This window comes from Gymnoscopelus microlampas, assembly GCF_963454915.1.
Source record: "Gymnoscopelus microlampas genome assembly, chromosome: 9".
In the NCBI taxonomy this organism is placed as follows: Eukaryota; Metazoa; Chordata; class Actinopteri; order Myctophiformes; family Myctophidae; genus Gymnoscopelus; species Gymnoscopelus microlampas.
The window spans coordinates 25,077,966-25,101,853 of NC_139946.1; the positions used below are offsets into that span (position 1 = coordinate 25,077,966).

The following is a 23,888-nucleotide window of genomic DNA, read 5'->3' on the forward strand; positions in this document are numbered from 1 at the left end:
AATTTTATGAATGGCATTTTTTACTGCTGTATTTAGAGCATTTTAACCAAAACCCCAAAGCAGAAAATAGTGTAGATTTCCGGTGTGCGGCATCGCTCCTAACCTTTACATGTTTAACCCTAACAGCAACCTGAATCTTTTCCCATTTGTAAGCCTAACTCTAAAAATATGTTTTAACCTTAAAACAAACATTTCTCTTGTGAGAACCAGGAATATTGTCCTAAATTCTCAAATTCTACTATACTATAGTTGTGAGGACATTTGAACTTCACAACTTAAGTAATACAAGCACACACACACAGCCTCTCCAGCCTCTGTTGACATGCAGAGTTATGCAAATAAGCACCATGTTGGAAAGTTTACATTTCAATAAGAAAATACAACCTGTCTTCCTTTGTGTGGGCTCGGGAGTCTCTCCTTTCCACTGGTTTAAAAGAAAACCTCTCTGACATTATCAACAAATACATGAATGAATAGATCCATCCTTTATGTGCTATTTTGTTTTTTATCTTTTTTTTTTTACCCTGAGGAAAGGTTGCCTGCAAGCAAAAAACAAACCCATAACAGAAATACATGTATTTGCCTTATAGCTACTAACAACAACTTAAACTTTATTGTCACATCACCAATTTACAGGTGTAAAATGTGGGTACAAGCTGCCAATGTTTTGTAGCCCGGTTCCAGACGAATCTGCCATTACAAAAAACAATTGCCCTTAGCAGTGATATTAGTCTGGCCAAGCCAGGCTAAATGATTTGCAGTTACAAAACATAGTCACATAAATAGAGAATAGAGAAGGAAACAATGACACAATGTAATTTGCCAGGTATGTGTGTGAATGATTAAAGTAGAACAAATATATTTTGTGCAAGTCGAGACAACACTTATAGATATAAGCAGATATCAAGTACATTAAAAGCAAAAAAAAATCAGACATATACGTTTGTGCATAGAGACCCGTAGCAGTAGAGGAGTGTAAACAGACAAAAAAGCTTTTCTGTCAAGCCTGACTGCTTCAGCTGATGAAAACCCCTGACCAACATCGTCATCGCACACACTGCCATTGGAACACAACAATGCAAAGCCACTAAGGACACAAATAAAATGCTCATGACACTCTGCCATTTGAACAATGACAGCCGACGAGAATGACAGGCATCTATCACAGACCTGATAAACTCGTGACCGAGGCTTGGAAAGCTATTGCCCCGGGGGCCATCCTCTAAAACATCCCAGTTTCTCTCTTCCCACAAATAACTGTAGTGCCCTGAGGCCCATAGGCCCTGAGGGGGGTGGTGGGGGGTAAGTGATGGCCATATGCCTCTCCTAAGCTCCACTGTAAAAAAGGCGGAGCACTTCCATTCGCCTCCTCAGGAAATCAGTCCTCCTCACCCATACGTCAACATGCACATCCTTCAGAAAAGGACGCCCACGAGGGACAAGAATTCTGAATTCTCCCCCTCCGCCAACCCCCTTTCCCCCTCGGCCAACCCCCAATTAACTTGACATTCCACTGTTTCAATGGATACAGCCCCCCGCCCCTCTTTCAGTCCCTCTATGCTCCACACTCCATCTCAAGAGTACGTCCTAATTCTACCCTCCCTCTGTCACCCCGGTGTGAGTGACACTGCTCAGTGCTCAGCCCCTTAAACCTGTTCTGTTGTGTCGTACCTTCTATGTTGATACTGCACTTTTAATTATCTTCCCTCCACTCACACTCACAAAGCACTTCCCTGCACTTCCCCCCACCCACAAAAGCCTCAGGGAAGGTGAAGGTTGCAAGTGACGCGCTCACCCTCAGCCACAGAGAAAGAGCATCCACAGTCAGTGACCGAGAGGGAGCTTCATCGTCACTCAAGGAGAGCCTGCGTGCTGCAGTGAGACACAAACGTGTTGTCAGGGCAGCTGTGCACTGCAGAATGGCAGAATGTTCCACTCAGTGGTGGACAGTAATGAAGTACTGTACATTCTAAGACAAATATTGTACTTTTGACTCAACTACATTTCTAGGAGGGGAAAAGGCACATTTTTAATGAACTATAAGCCCTCTATTTCAAATATAGTGACAATTATTTTTCGTACAAGCTCCCATCATTTGTAGATTTCACGAAAGGGAAGAAAAATAGAGATAGAAAGAACAAGGAAAACAGTTAAGGTATTCAAAATCTGAATAATCCTGATATGAGTAGAGAAAGATGTATATCTATTTGTTAATATTGTGAAACAGTTGCATCTTCTAGAGCATATGACCTATTCTTTAAGACTTCAAAAATAACTGAGAGAAATAAAATGGGGTAAATAGATTACCTGGATAATGAACACGATCTCTTATAATTAGGTATTGTATGCATTCTTTTTTTCTTGTACCTTATATCTTGTAAATATTTGTTTTTGTTGTTATTTACATATTGACTGTCCAATGACCTATTTTTTTTTGTTGGTTCGTTTTTGTGTCTTGTTCTTTTCATTTTATACGTCCTGTGTTTTTTTTGTCTTGTAAAATTTTGAAGAATTCATAAATAAAGAGTACAAAAAAAATATATATGCATACTCACACGGTTAAAAGAAATGGCAATGGTATTGGCAGTTCAAATAGCAGCAGATATACATAAGATGCAGCAAGAGAACACTAACAGATATAGAACATATAGCCTACTGTAGACCTTTGTGCATGTAATCTCAAGTGCAGGTGAGACATCATTCAGCAGACATGTGTAAACATGCCTGACACTGGATTTCTCTCAAATACAAAGGGCCTTGGATCAGTCTATTATGGTCAACTCATAGGCCATTTGCAAAATGAATAATGACCTGCCATGTTTAAGCTCTGGCGTGAACGGCTCACAGTGTTTAAGACATGTAACTCTATTGTGTGGCTAAATGAGGGGCCATAGCTTACTCTTCATTATGCTAAACGGGTGCTAGTGCTAATGAGTGTCGATCCACCCAGCTCAGTGCTAACGTCTTCATTATAGCCGGGTCACCTAGCTGAGCACTAATGTGTCATATATACCGCTTAATGTGTGTCATGACAATTAGTTAATATGGCATCAACATCAGGATAACCACTTAACCCTATTTTCTTCTTTAGGCTGTTCAAAAATAGAAGATCTACAAGCTCACACTGTTCACATGGGTGTGATGCATTGTGAGCTTGTAGATCTGATATTTTTTAAAGAAAACCTTGAACATTGAAAGACATTTTTAACAACACAAATATCTTGGGGGGGATTCCTTGCTCCCTGGCCTGGCAAAATACAACTTTTCAGATGGGGTCCACAGCCAAATACATAACATATCTACTTGGGGGACCGGTCCTTGACATGAAAATGTTTGAGAACCACTGACTTAGCTCATGCTTGAGGTGATGAAACCCATCATATGAAGAGCTCTCTTCAACTGGGTGTTAGCTAACCTTGGCACTTGATAAAACCTCTGGCTCTTTGGGTCACCCTCTGTGAAACCACTTCAAATGTCATGGTGTCTCGACAGAACATCTGCCTGCTCTCCACTTCTAAACCAAGCCCCATGCAGCGCTCACACATTAAAACGTTCTCATCCATTCCAGGGTGTATCATGTTGTTTGTGGCTATAAAGTGGTGAGAAGGCCATGGTGTGTGTGTACTTCTATATTACCATACTTGTGAGGGTCAAATATTCCCACAAATATAGTACCATTTGAGAAATAGACATAAGGACAAGATAATTGGCTGTTTTTATAGTTTAAAAGATGTTTTTATAGTTAGGCTTACAATTATTTAAAGATTCAGGTTGGGGTTAGAGTTAGGATTAAGCATTTAGAGGTTAGGTTTAGGGTATTGGGAAAGATCATAGAGTTATGCCTGATTTATACTTAGTTTTGTGTCACACACAGAAAAGATCTACAATCTCACAAAGTCACACACTGAAAATAGGGCTGCGACACGTTGTGAGCTCTGTAGATTAGGTTACGTTTGATGCGCGACACCGGTGCACAACTAAGTATAAATCAATCAGGCTTCATAGGTTTAGGGCTGAAAGTGGTAAAAAAAAAAAAAAAAGGTAATCATGGCATTTATAAAATTCCAGCCACTTAGAATTTGATGTCCTCACAAGTGTAGTAACACGTGTGTGTGTGTGTGTGTGTGTGTGTGTGTGTGTGTGTGTGTGTGTGTGTGTGTGTGTGTGTGTGTGTGTGCGCGCGCACGCACGCGTGCACGTCTGGAGGCACACGCCTCGCCTAGCAGCGATGTCTGCAGCTGAATCCTAGGCATTAATTTCATATTTCAGCACAGTCTTCAGTCATCGGGGTTCTTATCAAAGATACATACCACACCATAATCACACGACTGCCTGCCAAAAATACCTCTGTAGGCAGACACATGAACACAGATGAAAGATGGGAGGTGGGGGGGGGGCAGACAGGGGGAGATGATTTTGGGGTATGGGAGGAAGAGGAGGGTAGAGTAAATAAAACGTGGGCCACACAGCAGTGGAGGCACGTTCAATGAGAAAAATTGATTCAGTCTAGGCACGTGAGATAACCCCCCCCCCCCCTCCCCACCCCCCCACACACACACACACAGCATTCTCTTGTGTTAAGGATTGCTGTTATTATAATACCTGTTGCTTTTCACACAATATAGTGTTAAGCACTGATTCTCAACATCTTTCATATCAAGGACCCCCCCATATGCATTAAGGCAACGGACCCCCATTTAATACTTTTTTTTAAATAATCAGTGGGACCCTTAGTGTTTATTACTTTGAGAGTGTACAAATGGAACCAAATGGATCACAGGTCCATTTGGACCCCTTGTGGTCCCTGAACCGGGTGTTGAGATACAGTTGTGTGTATATAGGCTATACTGAGTGGTGTGCATTGTAAACCAAAGCCCAGGTCACTCAGTACATTCAACTGTGTTCATATTTAAAACACCTCATTCTGCTTCTCTGCTCAGAAAAGGGGGGGGGGGGGGTAGGAGGGTTGCTAATGACCTGAGTGTTCACATTCATAATGTGAACATTAGCATGGGGTCTTGTGGGGTAGTGCGTGTGGGGGGGCTTGTATTTATTTGTACAGCATGAGTGGGCCATTAACCCCCCACCGGTGTGGAAGATCCACAGCACAGGGGCATGCCTGAGCACGCTCCCCCTGTTGTAAGCCCAGAGCTGGGGTAGCAACTGGCTACACCATCCACTGACTGTTACTGGAGGAGACATACTGTAGCCCACTGGTTCTCAACCTGTGACCCCAGGGGGGATCAACACAAGATTTTTTTTTTTGGGGGGGGGGGTCCCCAGGTCCCACAGTGACAAGTGACAATCAATATTTAAGGACTTTTAAGACCTTTTTTTACAGCCAAAAAATATAAATAAAAAAAGAAAGGAAAGGGGAAAAAAGACTGCATCAAAAGTAATCAACAACAAACTATACTATACTATACTATACACAATATGTATCTGTGAAACCGAGTCAAACTAAATGTAATGCCTCAACTCCTACAATCCCAATTGCTCGTCAGGGTCGGGGGTCCCCATCTGAAATATGATTATTTTGGGGGGTCCCGGCCTGAAAAGGTTGAGAACCACTGCTGTAGCCTACACAGATTCAGCTGAGAATAATATAGCATTTTTACTTTTATGTTTTTAATCTCTTTCGTTATTAGCAAAATGATAAACACATGACGCACACACAAACCAGCATGACTCAGACATGCAACCACACACAGACTCCAGCATATACAGTAATAGGAACACAAATTATACATCTAGCAGACTACTGCATTGGACACTCACATGTCTTACCAAATGAGTAGACACATGTTTGATTCATGTAAGGTTTTCAATCTCATTTAAATATTTGTTAAATAATCAGTCATCAGTCATACAATTAGGAGGAACATAGGCTAAAGCTTAAACGTAACAGTCTCCTGTATTGAACACATGTCGAAAATTAACAGCTGCTTGATTTATATAAGGCTTTCAATCATCTTGTTTATATATTTATTATATAATCTGCATGCTTCAGTGCTGATGCCAGCACCAAATAAAACCCTCTAAAGCAGGATTTATAGTTGTTTTTCTTTAAGAAAGCATGTTTCAGTGTCAGTCAGCTCATAGGATCAGTAGTAGAAGCCACCTGTTGTAGTGCATGGTTTGTGCTACATGGTAGGCTTTTCACAACCTGCACAATGTGCACATACACGTGCAGGGGGAGGGGGGCTGCGGGGGTGCGGGGGTGGTGGGCTGCAGCCCAGACAGCTGACGACAAGGGTTGCCATGTCCACTTATTCTAAGCGATTTTGGGCTTGTTGCTTGTAAATATTGGTAGTTGCGGGTTGCAGTTTTTGGGGCTTGTTTCTAAAGTGTAGGGCTTGTTTCCTAAATGTTGTTTAAAAACAGTGGTTCTTAAACATTTTCATGTCAAATTAATACATAAAATTAATATTTATTTGTCCATAGACCCCCCCACCCAAAAATAATTTGAGCGAGGGACCCCCCATAGCATAGGCTACATGATTTGTGTTGTTAAATTTTATTTTATTTTTTATTTTTTTCCCCCTCAAAAAAATGTTTTTTTCTTTTTTTGAAAATAGCAGATATGCAAGCTCGTAGGTCGGCTATTTTCAAATAGCCGTAGCCTAGCAGTCGCTTCTTTTGGGCTTGTTTTAATAGACCGGGTTACTTGTTTCTCTCGCACAACCTGGCAACTCTGAGTACCGGCCAATGAGACTGAGCCTCAGTGCTGCGGCTGTATAAAATAGCTCAGCCTGCAGCAAGAGTACATCAGAACAGCTGCCTGTGAACTGAACACACTATCTTATCCTTCTCACACTTGGATTCATACATACAGGAGAATAACGTGGCTTTTATTTCAAGGCGTCCTTTGAAACTTGGATCTTTGCCCGTCATCATCAAAAAGACTGTTTTTTTTCCCTTTCTAACGGAATTATATCCCCAGAACCAGGAGGAGAAAATGCGTCTGATCCAGAACATGTCGACCATCTCTGAGGGGTCCACCACCCCGGACTACCCGTTCAACAGGACCATTAAGATCACTGTGATCGGAGGCAGCGGGGTCGGAAAGACAGGTACATATTGAAACATGATGAAATAAAATACTTTTATCTTACCGTTTCACTGGAAAGTCGTGTGTAGTCTTTGTAACCAGGCTGATGATGGAGAATCTCTAGCCTTGGATCAAGACTATCATAGATGTATTTTATCGAGTCTGACTGTTACTTTCGTATCTGATATGCAAATGTAAAAATCGAGAAAATATATGATAGTCTTGATCCAAGGCTACACCACGCTGTTGTAGAACCTCAATTTATCAAATGGAGACAACATATCGGGCTGCTAGGCTACACAGTATCCATAGTTACGGGTTTTATAGTTGCACAATTTAGTTTTCTTGTCAAATATGGTTATTTTATGAACGTGTTATTCTAACCTCACCTTTTCTTCTTCCTTCCAGCTCTGGTTGTCCGATTCCTCACCAGACGCTTCATTGGAGATTACGAGAGAAATGCCGGTAAGCAAAAATAACATAATAATCAAAAACATGCTTTATTTATCCAAGTCGTTTCTTTGCTTTTCTGAGATGGTGAAATATTTTGTCTAATTTATTTTTACCTCCAATCTGTAGGAAACCTCTATTCCAGAGAAGTGCAAGTCGATGGAGAACAAGTGGCATTACAAGTTCAAGACACCCCTGGTGTTGAGGTAAGAATCGATACAAGTCCAATATACAATATATAGCATTGTAAGCTTGTAGATGGGCCAGAATGAAAATGAGTGAGTGTGTGTTGATGAAGGGGTACAACAATGCTTATAAATTAAGTAAAATTGTTGACCCATTAAAACCTGAGGCCGATTCAAATGCCTTCTAAATCAGTAGTTCCACCCCTAGTTTTAATGGGTTAAAATGCTGTATAGTTTAGCTGTCACACAAGGAGATCCCATGGGTGGGGGGATTGGCTGTCTAATTACTTAAAGAACCTATAGTAACAACTACTGACCATATAGTAGCTGGTAAGATGCCCACAAGTGGCTGTGAAGCCCCTCCAAGCTTTGCGTGGGCAGCGGTCCAAAGCCGCAGAGATTTTTTTTCCTCTGTGTTGCTGAAGCTTAGAGCATACAGTGTAGTCGTTCAGTCTGGCTGTCTCGTTTCCCATTTCTGGAGTAATGGATGTCTGGATGTTAGGGGCCAGGGTAAATGATACCCCCCATCCAGACTCTCTCTCTCTCCCACACCTCACTGCCCCTCGCTCACTCAACACTGGACCAGTAACTCTAGAGTTCATGTCTGCATTCCATCATCCATTAGGAAAACACTGGTTGCATAATGTCAAAAAACGTCTTTAATTCGAGTGCAGTCATTGTGGTGTCTTGTCTTACTAGAGTCTGTGTGAAATCAGTATTTTAACGGCAATCCTCCCTCTGTGCCCCTCCCCCCCAGATGACAGACAACACGGTCAACCTCCCTGACCACGTGGCCTGCTCCGTCCAGTGGGCCGACGCCGTGGTGCTGGTGTACTCCGTGACGGACCGCCGCAGCTTCGAGCTGATGGAGCAGCTCCACCGGCTGGTGGCTCGCGCCACCGCCGCCGGTGTGGCCACGCCCCCCATCATCGTGCTGGCCAACAAGGCCGACCTGCTGCACCTGCGGCGCGTGGACCCCCAGCAGGGGCCCGTGCTGGCGGAGACCCTGGGCTGCTCGTTCTACGAGGTGTCCGCCAGCGAGGACTACGACCAGGTGCACGGGGCCTTCCACAGGCTGTGCTGCCAGCTGGCCAAGCAGCCCGCCGCCGTGCCGGCGGCGACGTCCTCTCAGGGCCCCGCCGCGCCCCCGGAGAAGAGGCGCTCGCCGCTCATCCCGAGACCCAAGTCGCCAAACATGCAGGACCTGAAGAGGCGCTTCAAGCAGGCGCTCTCCGCAAAGGTCCGGACTGTCACTTCGGTGTGAGGTTCCGCCCGGCTCGCGGCCACGCAACGAAAGGAAAATAAACGGGAGCAAAGTTTAAAGAGAGGGCAGAGACGACTCGATGTCTCTCCATTTCGTGTCTTCTTCCACTGAGGTGGAGGGGATGACCTCCGTGTGGACACGGACTCTGTCCTGTCCTCGCCGCTGGCAGAATATGTCGACAGTGACGGTGACTGCAGCGGTTGTGAGGCGTTGGCTTGTCCCTGTGGACAGACGCAGACCGGCGGCTGTCCAAGGTTGAACACAGCCCGTGGCTTGATACGCTGCACAGACTGCAAAACACAAAGGGTGGGGGAAAAAAAGAGAAAAGAAAAGCCAACTGTTCTTGGCAGAATCGGCAGCGGCTTTGAAGGACATTATTTTTAGCTGGTGCCTATTGTGACAGACTGGCTGGTTTTGTTCAGACAGCCCTCTGCATGGCAACATTTCAGACACTGATATTTTCTGACAGAATCACGCTTCTGTGCAACAGTCTAGTTCAGTTTGTCTTGTATCTGTAGTGTGCATTCTTGTGCAGCAGCCATCATCCTGTATGGTTAAGTGAAGAGTTGGATGGGGTGGGTGGGGGCCTCCTAGCAGGGGGAAACCGGCTCCCTATGTAGCGTGTGGCAGTTTATTACTGATGCACTTTAAAAGAAAAAGAAAAAAGCCCAAAGTGGCCTGCTGTTAATTTATTTGTTCATAATAAAAGAGTTTTAATTCCACAAAAGTCTTTGGTGTTTTTCATGGTTTATTGTGAACTAGTTTTGCTTGGGTCACACACACACACACACACACACACACACACACACACACACACACAATTCTTCTATGGATGGATTGGATCCAGAGTGACATTTTTAAGATCAAAACTAAACTCATACCACAAATGGGTCAAATAATGTTTTTGAAAGGTTCCTACGGATGCAGTTTCATCAGATTAAAATCTGCATTTATCCAATGAAAACCGGGAAAGCAGTCTCGATTTTTGCGTTGGATATTAAAAAATAGCAGATATACAAGCTCACAGTGTGTCACTTCGTGTCACGCTGCGAGCTTGTACATCTGCTATTTTTGAACATTTTTGAGAAATCTTGAAAGTGTGAACTACTGATTTCTGTAGAATCGGCCTCAGGTTTTAATGGGTTAAAGCATATACTGTACATGAATGGTACCGAGGTATTTCCATGTATGAGGATGAAATGTACAGTCGGGTACATACAAATGTATGCAGTGTCGATCTGTTACAGGTCTGCGCAGGTGGTTGTACATGGCAAACATAAATTCAATTAAATGGTGACTGATGCTCTCTGAACGTATTCATTCAGATGAATAGACCACTCAGTCGACCATCATATCCCCGGTTCTCACACACACGTGCTGTCCTCCTGTTAATACATGGGTGCATATTGGGATCTTGTGTACACGAAAATCTGTCGATCAGTAATGGCCTATTCTGATTAAAACATCAAGAAATAAAGGTGGTCCATGGTTATGAAAAGAACCAAGACAAGCCAAACCTGTGATGAAATCAGCTAAAAGGTTAATCTAACTATATAAATGGCGAGCAACTTCCGCACCCTCGGTGGCGACACCCCACAGCTCTGTTATCGAATAAACAACGCACCGCCAGACCACATGTCACCCCACAGCTCTGTTATCGAATAAACAACGCACCGCCAGACCACATGTCGCCTACTGACTCGCCACACCCGCCGCGCTGAATTTACGCCTCGCGTAGGGGACATCTCACTGCTCACTACACCGTTTCCACCGCGCAACATAATTAATTCTACTCACCAAATGTCGGACAAAACGGAAGGGGAGCCAGCTTCGTACCGTTTACCGTGCGCACGACCTCATCACCACAACAGCAGCCAGCCGCTGCGGTTTTTTTTTCCTTTTTTTCAAAACTTTTTTTTTGGTCACCATTTTCTCCAGGCACCATTTCTGGTGTAACGTGCGCCAGCATGCGCTGCGTTGCCAGGTTTGCACAGCCTGCGCCAGAAATCTGTACTGCCCACTCTGTGCTGCAGCTACACGGACACAGACAGGGACACGGAGGGACCTACAACATGTCTGGACATGTCTGTGTACGCGAGAACTATACTTCGCCAGTACAACGCTGTGTAACCGAGAGCACGTGCGCACGACCAAATCACAACAACACCAGGCGGCCGCCATCTTGCAGAAAGGGCTGCCATTCGCCAGCTTTCAGAAAAACAAGCAACCACCTTCATATTATTATTATTTTTTATTTTTTTTTCCCTTTTGGAAATTTTCATCCCACGATTTCCGCGCGGACCACCAGGGGGTCCGCGGACCCCCTGGTGGTCCGCAAAACATACAAAATATAATTTCTTCTACTTATTTTTCATCATTTTGTAACTTTTACATTACACTTTCTTACAATTTTTTTTTTTTTTTCCCTTTGCCCACTCTGTGCTGCAGCTACACGGATACAGAGACAGGGACACGGAGGGACCAACAAACGCAACGCCCCGTGCGCGGCTGGGGTTGAGGGGGGCGTAGCCCCCCGAAACTCTAGTTAGTTATAATTTGGACTAACTAGAAGCTCGCCCCCGCTACGCGGGGGCTCGCGTCTAGCCCGCGGCCACGCCCACGTAGCGCCCGCGGCCACTTGGCAGCTGATATAAGTGGCGTAGCGTCATGAGGGCCAGTGGGGCCGTGGCTCGGTCAGTGAAGACCCTGTAGTGCGGATGATATGTGGCATAGAGGGGCAGATTGTAAATCCCCAGAGGAAACATCCGTGGGCTACCATTGGTTCAGCGATGTGTGTGGTCGCCCTGCGGCCCCTCCTCCTCCACCAATGTGCAGTATTGAGAGCCCTGACGTCACAACAATTGGAGCGATGGGCACTGCACTCTGGTTGGTTAGGGTAGACCTAGGGCCCAGGTAGAACCCAGGTAAAGCCTGCATGGGCAAACCCAGTTAGGACCCGCCTTGGTCCCACATAAACATGGCTAGTTGGGGCCCACCTAAGGGCCAGGTAGAAGCTACTTATAGCCTGCATGGGCATCGCAGTTGGGACTGAAGTGGATGCCGCTGACATTGCTGACATGGGGTCCATATGGTTTAGCCCACCTTGAAACCATATGGGAACTACGCTGGCATGCAGGCTGGAATGCAAACGCTGCATCATACCTGTAGTGTGTAGTTTGATGTTGTGTGTGTAGCAGATTTACCTGCAGTGTGTAGATCAATGTCCATATGAAAGTCAATGCCCAGCAGTGTTGTTTTTTTCTCCAGCAGAGTTTCTAGTGTCTCTGTCTGTCTCTGGAAGAGGTTGCACATGAACTCTGCAGCCGCACTGAGGCGCTCCAACACAAACACTCTGACATTAAGCTGCTTCACACAACAAACATCAGCACCACGCTGCTGTTTGTCCAAAAGACACAATATCTCCTCTCCCACCGACGTCATGTGTTCATTTATCGACAGCCGTACAGACTCCTTTTGACACATTTTACCTCGTTTATCCAGCTCTCACTGACTCTCCACATCGGGCTGGTATAGCGCCACCATGAGGCTGATTAGAGAAATCTCAAGTGGAATTTCTTCCTCGGCATAGTGGGAATGTGGGTGCAAAGTTGCACGGAAAGTGCATGCTGTGTTCATAATGTGAGGCATTTTGGTCCAAACGGAGCAGTCCTGCAGACTTTGGAAGCCATTTTAGCCAATCAGGATGGAATATGAATAATCTGAAAGGGTGTTTTTTTTAATGACTGTGGAGATACTGTGTACCGATTTGCGTGATGTTTGGGCAAAATATGTAGGAGTACTGTGAGAAAATGTGATTAGCAAAAAGCGGCCTCCTGGTGGCACTGTAACAGGGCCATGTGAAAGAAATAGGGCAGAGGTTCTGAATTGGCATCCAGTGTGTGTGCACAGTTTCGCTGCGATCAAGTCAACGATGTGAGAGATTAGCTATCACAGACGGACGGACAGGTCTTGCGCCATGCCTTTCGGCCTGGCGGAGACAATAAAAAAACTAAAGTAAAGGAAATGACCATTTCTGCAACAAAAGTAGTCAACAAACGATACTATAAAAACATTGGCCACATTGTCAAATAATCTAAGAAAGAGGCAATCATGTAGAAAATAGCCGATCTACAAGCGTACAAAGCCTCTCAACGTGAGGCGTTTCGAGCTTGTAGATCTGCTATTTTGACAATATTTACTTGTGGAATGGAGTCAAACAAAATGGGGGGGTGCCCAGATCAATTACGTTTATTTGTGGGGGGGGGGGGGGGCGGCCTGAAAGGGTTGATAAGCACTGCTCTAATTGGAGCGAAATTATCTGAAATTACTACATGACCATAATGCAGCCTAAACGTGCGTTGCACGGGGCGGTCCTGCCATTACGTTAGTTACTGTAGTTGCTGTGGAGCTACATAGTTCTCCAGAAGACACACACAAACATACACCATCTACAATGGACTAACTGAGCAGCAATATTGACATTCACCACACGAACGTGCATTGTTGACAAAGTGATTGCACAGCCGCTGCAGGCATGACAACCACGTTAGCGTTAGCGACATGGCAGCTATCACAGCTCCCTGTCCGTCGTGGCTGCGACTGACTGTGTGATGGCTACAGCAAGCTCTCTGCTATGCCATTGTCTGGGAACTGCTCTTAGCGTGACACGACCAATGAGAGTGAGCGCTGTAGTTGTTGCTAAGATACGGTGGCGTCTCTGCCCCATAGCTTGTAGATCTCTCACGCATGATTGGCGTAGGCTGCGTTGCCAGGTCTGACTGTTTGTATAAGCGATTTTGGGCTTATTTGGGTGCACTTTTGGGCTCGTTTCCATAGACCACGGCAGTGCTTATTTCTTTCCCGTGACCGATGTGGCATAAAAAGGTGCAAAACGAACCATCCGGAAGTACATTGCGAGATGAAATATATAGCACTTTTTGATTATTAGAGAAGGACACACATGTGAAGGTGGAAAATGAAATGTAGGAGGTTATATAGTTTTTCATGAGCGATTTTTGTAGCAAGTTGTGAGAGAATTGGGCTACTCCTGTGGGCGGGGGGCTGATTAGAACCATTGGGGTTTGAAAGGAGACGCTCTCTGTTTGAGTAGTAGAGATGTGATGGTTGTCCCAGAAGATGGACTTCCAAGAGTTGAGTCTGCTCTCAGAAAAAAGAGAGCTCATTTCTGCCTCGCTAGGGAACATTCTGAGAACTGTTTGGCTCCCAGTAGACAAGAACATCCAATAATACTAAGAGAGCTGGTATGTATGTATGTGTGTGTGTGTGTGTGTGTGTGTGTGTGTGTGTGTGTGTGTGTGTGTGTGTGTGTGTCTGTGTTCCATTGGCTCTGGTCTAGCAGAGATGGACAGGCATGTTTATTTACTGTTCCTAACTGAGTTGAACTTCATTATTGAATCCTGAACTGCCTGTCCTGAACTGTGGGCCAGGAAACCAATGACTATGTTCACTACGCCAGTCAACTCTCTTTTCATTACTCACATGTAGGCTACTCTCCCTCTCACTCACGTGGTTGAACTAAACAGAGTTACAGACAAACATGGAGACACTGTGGTCTTCAGAGCACATTGAAGTTGTCTTGTCTTGGTTAAAATGTGTAGTTTTTCCACTATCAGTAGTAGGCGCTGCAAATCTCTATTACCTTCCTAGCAATTATCGATGTATCAATCATAGGGTTGATTAATGGACTAACCGAGAAGCCCTTTTTTTTTTACAAATCAATTATGAAAACATTCTAATAGATTGACTAAATTAGTCTGATTTACAACTAAAGCCATATTTTAGACTTTGTGGGACAACTGTGTCAAGCAATACAAAATATTGTATTGCACTAGAAAAACGATTATTTTATTAATGAATTATTGATTAATAATATAATAATAATAGAATAGATTAAATCAAATCGATGAGTTTGATTAACTGTCGCACCGCTACAGAGTAGCGGTGTTTCCATTGCATACTCACAGTGGAAGATTCCTGAGCAGACTTGCGCTGCCGTGGCCCTGCTTGAGACCATAACTAAGTACATTTACTCAAGTACAATACAATACAATCCTTGAGTAAAATGTTGAGGTACTTTTACTTTACTGGAGATTTCCTATTGACAATACTTTTACTTCTACTCCACTACATCTCAGAGGCAAATATTTTACTTTTTACACCACTACAATTATTTGAACATTTTAGTTACTTTTGACTATTATTATAAAACATACTTTAACAACTTCAGCCCTATAAATACTTCGGCAATTTGATAATAGCCGATCTACGATCTACGAGCTTGTAGATCGGCTATATTCAAAAGATTTGTATGGATTTTAGATATTAGAAAACTTGTGAAATGGGACATTCTGCATATTGAGTACTTTTACTTTTGGTCTTTTAAGTACATTTTGATGCCAATACTTTTGTACTTTTACTCAAGTACATTTTGAATACGTTACTTCTACTTGTAACAGAGTATATCTACATTGCAGTATTGATACTTTTAATTAAGTAAAACATTTTAATACTTTTTCCACCACTGACCAGGGCTGGCTCAAAGGAGTCACAGTGGAGATTTAAGATTCACATTATATTGTCATACAACTATGTGTTTAGGAATTTGTCTCAGAATGCTTAAAGACATGATTCCTACCGTCCCTATGGGGCGAACATTTGGGGGAAATAGCAGATCTATAAGCTGTAGATCACCTATTTTTGGCAAAGATATTTGGTGTAGAGGGGAAAAAAGGAGGGGGTCTAATATAGACCCCTGGGGGACTCTGGTCAATGAAGTATATAGGATTTAAGTGGTTAAGACAATGAAAATGATAGCTGCAAGCAGCAACGGGAGGTTTCAAGCTTGCCATGCAATGGAAATTATTTAGGCTCAGAGTACAACAATTTATTTTATTTCATAAATGTAGTTATACAATTAAATGGTTTCCAGTTGATTACTCTAGTGTGTCATAATGAACATTCAGAATGTTGAATGGAGTTTTGTTTTTACTGACAATTGGTGTCTGAAGGGATTCGGTTAATATCACCACCATTACATTTTGGCGAGTTAAAACAAGGGGAGTCTGAGTTCAACAATCCATAGCGATCGTCCTATCACAAGCTGAGCTCTAATCTAAAATGTCAAAAGCCATGGCCGCTGGGAATAACTAACCAAATTTTGCATTATGTGTAATAAATGGCCCAAACCATTTTCAGGAGATTCACTCAATCCAATTATGATGAGATATGATGTTTTGGCATTCGTGGCACTCCTTATGGGAGTAGGCTGTACTGCTTGTGCACACAGCCTTTAACATCTCTACAAAACCTTCATTCAAATGTATTAACTAAGTAACTAAGTACAACTGTAATGTATGTACAGAGCCTAATAACTGGTCCAATCTTTAGCTATCGATAGGAAGTTAATATGTGTGCAGTTTGTGAACGAAGCCAGTGGCGAAGCCACACTATACACAAAAACAAACATCCAGCAGCGGTCGGAAAAGTGAAGAGATTCACTGAAAATAAATCATTTCACTTCATTCACCTGCATAGATACAACTTTCACAGGAAACGGAACTTGTTCAAATCTGCTTTGTTTGCATTTATGCATGTGCTCATGTTTGAGAGTGGCGTGTTCCTGGCCGTGTCCTATGGATACACGGTTTGGAACACGTGTTCTGATCGCAGTCACCAACAGCATGGGACGCCACACGTTGTGTAGTAAGCTCATCCGACATACATACAGTAAAGAACTGGAGAGAGAGAGAGAGACACGAGAGCGAGAATCATAGCACAGGGCTTGGAGGTGGTTGACAACAGCTTTAGCAGCAGATGATGTGAGGTCGGCGTGTTAATTGACTCTGCTCTCAGTTAGGCTCTCGGGTGACACATGGTGACTAGGTGTGAATTTGCCCTCACAGAGAGTGTGTATTCTCCCATGTGAGCTCCCATGTGACGGATCATTAGCACGTAGGAGTAGAGGAAAAAACCAACAACTCGCTGACACATATCAGTTAGAGAATACGAAAATAAATAAATAATTGACTTTTTCTTGCATAGAGTGTTTGGCTGACAATTCACTTTATTTCTTTATTTTATGCAAATTGCACGCACAACGTTTTAACGTGAAGTTAGGGGGGACACTTTGTTGGAAATAAACTATAATATACTATTTACCATGAAAACATTCAAAATAGTTGTCTAACAGTATATTTACTTTGTGATTCAGGGGTTAAGGGAAAAGCAATTAAGACCCGTTCAATAAAAACAAACGCAGCACCCACAGCGGAATGTTTTGAAATCGCAAAGCGTAACCACATTTTTGGAAAACGTTCCCTCGGCTCCAAGATCCCCTACAGGCTGAAAGGAACATCTCATTACACCCACAACACGCTCCCACGCATGCATAATACTGTACATGCATTGCAAAGTGAGTGTGTGTGCACACGTAAGCCTCGTGCGGCATTCAGATGCCGATGTCTGGCAAGAGTCTCTGGGTGGTGAACAGGAGTTCGGGGATGTCTGTAGGCCTCAGGAGCCTGGTGGACAGAACCAGTACCTGGAACACAGCAAATAAGGCCTTGGTTAGTTCACACTCTGTTTATCTGCTTCCATAGATAGTAATAATAGTTTGATGAGGAACATACGCACCTGATCAACATAGCTAGATTACAGCTCAAGCTTTTTATTTATTTTTATTAGTGACACCTGCTTATCACATTTTGTTTCTAGAGCCAGGAATAGAAGACAATCTCAGCTTTTCAAATAGGTTCATGTCCGGTCTCCTGTTAAGATGTGAGGTAACAGGCCCAATGTTGTATTTTAAATTGTATTTATGTAATCTGCCATGGCATGTACAGTATGAAAATTGAGTGTTGGTTATTCGTTTGATCATTGTTTGTGAATTGTCATGTCGGTTCATTGTCTATCTCAAATTAAATGTAAAAGTGTCCTCTAAGTCCATATGGGCTGGGCTTCCTTGGAAGCATGACACTTTAATAAAGAAAAATCAATCAATCAATCATGTATAGGGTTAAGGTAGTTCAACTGATTTTGTTGTTGTATTAACACATTTTGTGCCCCCGACCCCCCTTTGAGAACCCCTGCCCTAGCGAGCTAAGCAGCCGATTCGACGAACGCACCTTCTGAGTTGGCAAGCTGTGGTGGACAGAATAGGTTATCACCTGTTTCCAAATTATAATAGTACGTGTTATTAGGCTAGGATAATGTTGGCTGGCTAGCTAGATAGATAGGTACATAATGTTAACACACTAAACAGCCAATGGGATGACAGCATAGCGAAAGAACACCATGGGAGCTAGGTTTGTGAAATTTGCTTGTGCGAAAGGCATACACGGTAGAGAACTGCCATTAGCACAACACATGTCAACACTGACTTTCTGCCACAAGCAGATTCTTTCCAATGGGGTGTTTGTGTACTTGTTGTAAATGCGCCGAGTGTGACAGTCTGCAGTGGGAAGTAAACATACGTAGGCCTAAACACCCAGGATATCATAGGTGAAAATCCGCTATAACATGCCTGCTGTTAGACCAGGCTGGCTAATACTGTCTGACTGCAGTTGAATGAGAGCTACAGCTACAATATGTACCAATGTAAATGTTCTGTGCCAGGGACCCCCAGTAATTTGTTTTTTAATTATTCAACATTATTCAAACACTTTCAAGATTTTTCAAAAATGTTCAAAAATAGCAGATGTACAAGCTCACAGTGCGGCACGATGTGACGCGCTGTGAGCTTGTAGAACACTGCTCTAAACCAATGTTCTAAATCCTAAGAGTTTTCTGAACTCTAGAAATATAGAATGTTGCTATATACAGTATATAGCCATAATCTAAAATGACACAAATGCTTTCCCAGTTTTAATGGGTTAAGGACAATGATCTAGCCTTAACCCTTACAACTTACTTAACACGGGACCTCTGTTCCTTCTTTCCCTAAAACACCATGGCCAACGCTCCAAGACTATTTTCCCTCCTGGCTCCCAAGCAACACACCCACCCACCCACCCCCACCCACACACACACACACACACACACACACACACACACACACACACACACACACACACACCATAAACTGCACACTCACTCCCGATGTACCACCGCAGTCTAAAAACTCACAGACTCCACCTCAATCCCTAGCACTCCTTATTTCCTTGTATCACTTCTTGTTGACTATTTTGATAGATGCTAGTCTATTCTATGCAGATGTATGTTGGTACTTGTTCACATGCTGAGTATCATGTAGATAATACACATAGAGGCCTACTGTTTGCTTTACAGAATGTTGTTTAGAGGTAGACAGATGCTACTGTAGGTTTGATGTTTACCTGGCATTACAATTATAGCACTTAATGTCTTTGCTCTCTATTTAATTGTCTATTTAACCTGTTGTTGACATGTAATTAACTTTGTACGTTGCTCTGGATAAGAGTGTCTGCTAAAACAGTGGTTCTCAACCTGGGGGTCCCCACATTATTTGGGGGGGGTCCCCAGATGACAGTAAAGTGACAATGTAAGGACCTTTAAGACATTTTTAATACCGAAAAGAAGAAAACCAACAAACTATACTATAAAAACTGGTCAAACATTGGCCAAATTGTCAAATAATATAAGCAAGAGGCAAAAAAAATGAAAACAGCCGAGCTTGTAGATCTGCTATTTTCATTTTTTTTGCTGTGGAACCAACTCAAACTAAATGTAATGCATCAACTCCTACAAATCCAAGTGCTTGTCAGGGGGGGGGGGTCCCAGTTCAAATGTGATTATTTTGGGGGGGTCCCCAGTTCAAATATGATTATTTAGGGGCGTTGCGGCCTGAAAAGGTTGAGAACCACTGGCTAAAAGCCTAAATTGTAAAATCCAGGTTTGAGACAACTTGCATTTCTACGAAAAATAGTGAAAACCTCTGCTCTGTGACCAGCAGCAACGATCACACACGCACGCATGCATGCATGCACAAAACCCAATTATACTTGTGTGCTGACTCTGCTGAGGTCAGGGTGTGTGTGTGTGTGTGTGTGTGTGTGTGTGTTTGCCTGGGCAGTTAATTATACAGCCCTCTCTCTTTCTTGTGCATTTCTGATTACAGATGGCAAGCTTTGATCCCAGCCAAGTCTTTCATTCTCTCTAGCCTCAATCTCCATGTCTTTTATTAACACAACAGATTATACAGTTCTCTCTTTCGTGCGCGTGCAACACGTACACACACACACACACACACACACACACACACACACACATGAGACTGTATACGCTAAACACAGGCAGGCAGACAGTCACAGCATCATTTGCATGTATAATTATACAGTGAATGTGCATTAATCAGAGGATAAGCTCACCCGTCAGTAAACACAGCTGTGTAACTGCTACCATCTTGATCTCCTTTACTGTGGCAAATGAGTTCTATAATAGGATTTGATTCATACTATATACTGTAGTGTTTCTCAAACTTTTTAATTTGAAGGACCCTCATAACTCTGAGACTGTACAAATGGACCCGTAAGGGTCTTCGTGGTTAGTCAGTCTAATACTGTTCATTCACTTCCCCACCTGAGGGATCGAACCGGGAACCTTTCGGCCACAAATATAATAAATACACAAATGATAAGGGATCATATGATTTCTTTATTAACGATTCATTTGGGGGGGAGAGATGAGCAGCCCAATCCAATAGGCTTTCATAAACAAATTAAAAAACTTTTTTTTTTCTAAGAGCAAAGAAAAGGTAATGTCATGTTTTTTTAGGGACATTTGGGGGGGAGAAACAAATTGTCATCTACATTTATTGAACAGAGATGATTTTTCTGAGGATTTAAACCACACCATAGGACATGGGGACAGGGACTTTAACAAATGGAACCAAATGGACCCGCAAGAGCCCATTTGTTACAGACACATAATGGGTCAATTGGTTCCATTTATCCACTGTCAGAGTGACAGACCCTTAAGGGTCCATCTGTTTCCTAGCTATCAATCATTTAGCTGGGGACCACCTGGACCAGCTGGAACCCCCCCCACCCCCAAGGACCCCTAGGGGTCCGGGGACCAGGGACTTAAACTGCAGCGGAGGGGAGTTGTATGTAAAGCTCAATTTATCCTCAATCACACGACGGTGTTGCTTGCCGAAAAAAGAACAAATCTTCACGACACATTGTTACAGTAGCTTGAAGATCTGTTGTTGCAGCAAGCGACACTGTCACTTGACAGAAAATAAAATGGACTTTACTCACCAGAAGGGAAAGCAACAGTTATGAGGTCAAACACTCACATCTGTGTTACTGTAGAGCGTGTCAGACTTTGATTGATTGATTGGTTGATTGATTAATTCAGTGGTTGAGCCACAGACCACCATTTGATGAGATTTTAGACTCAGACCCCAAACTATTGTTTTGTTATCGTTGGATACGATTTTGTCCACAATTCCATGCTGTATTGATGTGGTGCCATAGAGGACTAACAGGCCAACGTTGGATCAAAATAACAATTCTTCTACATTCTCTAATTGCGTAGACTTCAGGTAAATGAAGTCATGCAGATGTTTAACAATAATTTAACTCTTCAGAGTGTAAAATTAAACCGGTTTCATGAAGGTTTCATTTTACGCTCTCAAGAGTTAAAGATAAGGGTCCATTTTTTACCAACCCATCATTTAGCTGGGGACCACCTGGAACCCCCTCAAGGACCACTGGTGGTCCCCGGACCACTGGTTGAGAACCACTGGGTTAATTGATTAATTGATTTCTTGGTGATGTATGCAATAACTCACCTGGGTCCCTGGTTTGTGGGTGGAAACAATCTCTTTGACCATTCGCAGCTCCGAAGGTGTGACTCCACCCACCAGGAAGAGGAAGAGCAAGGGGTGGTCGCTGGGGTGTGGTCGGCTCACCTGAAGGGAAGATGGAGTGTTACCAGTGGTGTAAAGTAACTAAGTACATGTACTCAAGTACTGTACTTAAGTACAATTTTGAGGTATTTTTTACTTTCTTCAGTGTTTACAATTTTCAATACTTTTTCTTCTACCCCACTACATCTCAGAGGAAAATATTGTACTTTTACTCCACAACAATTATATGAAAAGTTAACTTAGTTACTAGTTACTTTGTCGATTTTGATTGTTATTGCAACAGCTGTATGTATATGTTGGCCATTTGAAAATAGCTACAAGCTCACCACACGTGAACGAACGAGCACAAAACATAAACTCATCGCGTAGCTGGGGTTTCCAAAAACGCAGCGTTACCATTATAGACAATTCAAAACATACACTGTGCTCAGAAAAAAAAGAAAAAGAAAACGTCTTGGTGGACATGACCCCTTAAAGTCACACGTCCAAAGTGTGGTTTAAATCCTCCGAAAAATTCATCTCTGATCAACAAATGTAAATTACAAGTATTTTCCTCCCACCCAAACATCCCCAAAGTAGCTTTACTTCACCTTTGTCTTTGCTCTGTCTTTGTCCTAATGTAGTATTCCATATTCTATGAATCATGCATAAGAACAAAGGTCAATGGAAGAGAATGCACACCAGACATACCACGACCAAAACAACAAGGCACTTCCTCATTTATGACAACCCCGGTAAAAGGTGCTTCAGAATGCAAAAAAAACACCAGGATTTTCATGGTTAAGCTTCAAAAGCATATGAACCACACAAAAAACACGATTTATTTTGTACCTATTGTCATGGCAATATGAACTTGTAAGATATCCAGATAGCAAAGGGCCACACTATGTCAGTATTCAAAGGACCACACTGCGTGACAGTGACAGTGCAAGTTTAGCCCTCTGACAATGACTCACGGTATACTTGACATCACCGCCATCCATTTTCAAGAATTTATTAAAAGAACTTCCGGATGGGAAGCCGTTGGATTCCATTTATTTCAGTATGATGCAGAAATCAAGCAGGAGGAAGCAGGAGTGGGAGTCAGTCGGGGCCATACGTATCCATCGCTACATCTGGGAGCCGGGAGACGGCCTCAAAGGAGAAGATCTGCCACACTGTCAATGGACCCTGCTGAACCGCCTACGCACTGGGTGGACTTAAGTCACCTGTGAAGAAGTGAGGCTTGGCAGGCAGCGCAGCATGGGAGTGCGGGGAGCTTGAGCAGACTACTGAACACAAATTACCACCTGCCCCCCTGCATAGACCACCTCCGGAGGCCGGCCTCTTTGATGTGGGACCTAAGACGAGGGCATGGCTACACAACACTAAGCTGGACATGATACATGAGAGAAGAGAATGGAAATCAACTTGCAGAGATACTTGAAACTTGCTTGAGATAGGTAATGCAACACAATGCCATTTCTGTTGCTGTTATTTGTTTTGTCAAAGTTATACTATCATTGGGGCTTAACTCTTTAACTGGCAGAGTATATACACAATCTAACCCCTTCCCTGCCTGAGAAAATACATAACAAAAATAGTTTTTTTTTCAAAAATCTCGTTTTTCTTGTCGATGGCAGGCTGAGCCATGCAGAGAAAAACAAGAAATCTCGTCAATGGCAGGAAAATAGTTAATAAATTCAGTTTAAAAATTGATTTGTCAAGTCCAGCCGAAAATTGTAAAAATATAGATTTACAAATGAAATAAAATAATATATACGTGACGGATATATCCGTCTTTTCAAATCCAACCGTTAACTGTTTTTTGGGGGGGGGGGGGGGGGGGGGGGGGGGGGGGGGACGTGATCCGAAGATTTACTGCTCCATTCACTTCCTGGTTAACTTATTACTTTAAATCCTGTATCTCGGCCCCTGTGTTTTACTATGTATTTTTGGCGGAACATGCTATTTTCAACTGGGTATAACAAGAGAATGGGAAGTCATGATGACATTTCTTTTTTTTCACGGAAGCACAGTGATTACCTCCGTGATTAGCAACCATCAGGGGATCGATAATCCGTGAGATAA

General features: G+C 43.1%; 2 protein-coding genes across 2 annotated transcripts in view; one reads left to right on the plus strand and one right to left on the minus strand.

The window, feature by feature from the left end:
* Positions 1–6,783: 6,783 nt before the first annotated feature.
* rasl11b (RAS-like, family 11, member B) lies at positions 6,784–9,616 on the plus strand. Its single transcript, XM_084066688.1, has 4 exons — positions 6,784–7,073; positions 7,460–7,516; positions 7,631–7,707; positions 8,444–9,616. Exons 1-4 carry the CDS (start codon positions 6,959–6,961, stop codon positions 8,948–8,950), a joined length of 756 nt encoding a protein of 251 aa, XP_083922814.1. The 5' UTR covers positions 6,784–6,958; the 3' UTR covers positions 8,951–9,616.
* Positions 9,617–15,949: 6,333 nt separating this feature from the next.
* Positions 15,950–23,888, minus strand: part of scfd2 (sec1 family domain containing 2) — a 185,689-nt gene continuing 177,750 nt past the window's right edge. Inside the window, exons 8-9 of the mRNA XM_084067522.1 lie at positions 21,741–21,860; positions 15,950–17,510 (exon numbers count right to left, since the gene is read on the minus strand). Coding sequence (XP_083923648.1) covers positions 17,418–17,510; positions 21,741–21,860 — 213 coding nt within the window. The 3' untranslated portion in view covers positions 15,950–17,417. The remainder of the gene's footprint in view (positions 17,511–21,740; positions 21,861–23,888) is intronic.

Coding starts and splice junctions, on each gene's coding strand:
- rasl11b (XM_084066688.1), top strand. CDS start 6,959: ATGCGTCTGATCCAGAACATGTCGACCATCTCTGAGGGGTCCACCACC. Junction 7,074..7,459: donor CAGCGGGGTCGGAAAGACAG/GTACATATTGAA, acceptor TCTTCCTTCCAG/CTCTGGTTGTCCGATTCCTC. Junction 7,517..7,630: donor AGATTACGAGAGAAATGCCG/GTAAGCAAAAAT, acceptor TCCAATCTGTAG/GAAACCTCTATTCCAGAGAA.